This window comes from Stenella coeruleoalba (assembly GCF_951394435.1).
Source record: "Stenella coeruleoalba genome assembly, chromosome: 15".
Classification (NCBI taxonomy): domain Eukaryota; kingdom Metazoa; phylum Chordata; class Mammalia; order Artiodactyla; family Delphinidae; genus Stenella; species Stenella coeruleoalba.
Window position 1 is genome coordinate 29,454,572 of NC_137161.1, and position 3,102 is coordinate 29,457,673.

At 60.2% G+C, this 3,102-nt stretch overlaps 1 protein-coding gene across 1 annotated transcript; it reads left to right on the forward strand.

The window, feature by feature from the left end:
* The first annotated feature begins 1,533 nt into the window (after positions 1–1,533).
* On the forward strand, positions 1,534–2,596 carry OXT (oxytocin/neurophysin I prepropeptide). The gene is made up of 3 exons (XM_079945536.1): positions 1,534–1,670; positions 1,971–2,172; positions 2,264–2,596. Exons 1-3 carry the CDS (start codon positions 1,551–1,553, stop codon positions 2,317–2,319), a joined length of 378 nt encoding a protein of 125 aa, XP_079801662.1. The 5' UTR covers positions 1,534–1,550; the 3' UTR covers positions 2,320–2,596.
* The last annotated feature ends 506 nt before the right edge of the window (positions 2,597–3,102 follow it).

Below are 3,102 nucleotides of genomic sequence, written 5' to 3' on the forward strand. Positions count from 1 at the left end.
AGAACTTCCATGCAAGGCTCAATTGACCCCACAGGGATGTCCTGAGCTGAAATAATCCTTCAGAGTTGTCCGGCATTAGGCCAAAATGGACCAGTCATTGGATGTGGGCCGCCGGGGGAGGATGTGACTATGACCTTGGGACAGGCGGCTCTCTGTAGCTGAGGCAGGCCTTGGATGGGCTGTCAGCCAAAGGCTATCTGATGACCACTCTCCCAGCAGCTGGGTGGCAAGTCCCTTCTTGAAGGAGGATCCATGCTGAGCACCTCCCTGGTCATGACAACACTGATCAACACCCTTTCCACTGAGGCAGTCTGTCTTTCTTTTATTTTTAATGATTTTCATTTTAAGATACTGTACATTAAAAATGCAAAAAAAATCAGTTGTTTTTCAATTTTATTTTTGGCTGTGTTGGGTCTTAGTTGCGGCACGTGGGATCTTCATGCGGCATGCTGGATCTCTAGTTGTGGCGAGCAGGTTTCTCTCTCTAGTAGTGGCCCGCAGGCTCAGTACTTTCAGTGCACAGGCTTCATTGCCCCGCAGCATGTGGGATCTTAGTTCCCTGCATTGGAAGGCGGATTCTTAACCACTGGACCACCAGGGAAGTCTCCCAAAATCACGGTTTTTAAATGCATAACTAAAAACATAGAATTACAAATGAAACCAGTTATATTTATGAGCAGGTATCAAAATATTAAAAACATTTGAGATACAGTCACAAATGTGCTTCTTTATTTAAAGCATTAGATAACAAGATCTAGTGGCAGGTCCAATAACTGCCATAATTTCAAAGTGATGATGAGTCTGATGTTTAGAGACATTTGCGATAGCTGTCGTAATGGGATAGGAGGACATCTGCCATTTTGATTTGCAACAAAGCCACGGGTATTGCAAATTCCACTGTGGTTTGTTGTCTACCTCACAGCTGAGGAAAGGCTGAATTTCAGTTAGAAGTGAGAGAAAATAAAATCTTTTCCGATCTCAGTTCCGGGTGCAGGGAAATGGTTGCTGGTGTGGGGAGTGGGGCTGGGGTTCCAGGAAATCTGTGTTCAGGAGGAGGAGGACTTCTTTGTAGAGGGGAGCTAGGCTGCGTGTGTGGTTGGCCGAGAGGGCAGAGGGGGAGTCCTGCCGGAGTTTCTTCTGGCCTGGAGGAGCCCGAGGGTCCAGCCTGACCCCCACCCCAAGGTATTGGGAATGGGGGAGGGGGCTGCAGTGCGTCCCCCCACCCCCCACCAAACCCTGTCCCACCCTAGGGCCCAGGCCACGGCACTGGCTCCCCTCCCAGAGCTGCTTCCTTCCCCTAGCGGCATTCGGCATTCGCTATCATTGCCAGGTCCATTAGCCATTAGCCGATGCGGTGACCTTGACCCGGCCTGGACCCTGCAAATGAGGGGGCACGCCGGGGGCGCAGGGTCTGAACCGCAGTGGCCTGCTGTGACCAGTCATGCGGCGGCCCTCTTAGACACTGCTCCGCCTACGCGGCCCCTGGGCATAAAAAGCCGGGCCAGAGAGACAGCGCAGCCGCCGGACCCCGGACCCAGCCCGCCCGCACCATGGCCGCCCCCAGCCTCGCCTGCTGCCTGCTCGGCCTCCTGGCGCTGACCTCCGCCTGCTATATCCAGAACTGCCCCCTGGGCGGCAAGCGGGCCGTGCTGGACCTCGACGTACGCAAGGTGAGCGCCCAGCCCTAGTCCCGCGGCACTTGAGGCTGGGCAACCCGCAGCCACAGGGCCGCCCCTGCCGCTCCCTTTCCCGCGCTGACCCCGCGCCGGCCCCGCCTGGCCTAGGAACCAAGGCAGCCGAGTAGCTTTTGAGTCCCCTCCTTCGACCGCTTCTGGGGGCCAAAGAGCGCCAGGGAGACCCCGAACCTCCGGCGCTCCTCTGCTCAGCCGGCTCAGCCCCCCGCCCCGCAGGCTCTCCCTCCCGGGCCCGGGCCCCTCCCCGCCCCCGGCTCACCCCCGCCCTCCCACCAGTGTCTCCCCTGCGGCCCCGGGGGCAAAGGCCGCTGCTTCGGGCCCAGCATCTGCTGCGGGGACGAGCTGGGCTGCCTCGTGGGCACGGCCGAGACGCTGCGCTGCCAGGAGGAGAACTACCTGCCGTCGCCCTGCCAGTCGGGCCAAAAGCCGTGCGGGAGCGGGGGCCGCTGCGCCGCCGCCGGCATCTGCTGCAGCCCGGGTGAGTCAGGCTGGAGCCGGGGCGGGACCGGGACACCGGGACCAGGCGGGGCGGGCCGTGGCGGGCCCTGACCCGGCGTCTCTTCATGCAGACGGCTGCCGCGGCGACCCCGCCTGCGACCCCGAGGCCGCCTTCTCCCAGCTCTGAGACCCGCCGGCCCCCGACACCGTCGGAGCGCAGCCCTCGCTCCCTCCGTAGCCACCCCCAGGAACTATGACTATTAAATAAAGCAGATTTTTTCCCCTCCAGCCCGACTCGCGTCTAAGTGTCAGAACTGGGAAGGGAGGGCGTTGGGGGAGTCGAAGATCGCCGGCTCTCCGCGCTTCATAGGGAATTAAAGCCGCCACCCCGAGGGGAGAAGGGTGCCATTCCGCGGTGACGTCCTGTAGGGGTGGATGGAGGAAGGAGGGGGACGACACGGCTGGCTCCCAGGGAGATGAAAACAGTCCCCTGCTTCCCCCTCCAACAGAGCTGGGGGCCTACAGCAGGCTGGACATGAGAGGAACTTTCTAAGGTCCAAAGCGACAGAGTGGGGCCTGCAGAGATAAGAGTCTGACGGGGCACCAGAGGAAGGGTAGGAGGTTGGTCGTAGAGAGTGAAAGACTTCCTGACATCTGGAAGCAGGCTTGGGTCACACATGAGGGCTGGCCTGGGGGAGGGGAGCTTGGCTGGGGCAGCTGAAGGGCCTTCACGTTTCCAAGGAGCTGGACTCTCAGGCCGCAGGAGGCCACCTGTACTCTCAGAAGGGGTGGCCAAGCTGGGGAGGCTGGGCGGGAGGGCCAGCACAGCCACCCTGTGGCTTGTTGTCCCACCCAGGAGGCCCTGGGTTCCCAGTGTTGCATGGAAGCCAGGAGCCCTGCTCCTGACTGCAGTAAAGAAATGTGACAGCACTGGGGACCCTGCAGAACAGGGGTTCCTGAGAGCCCATAG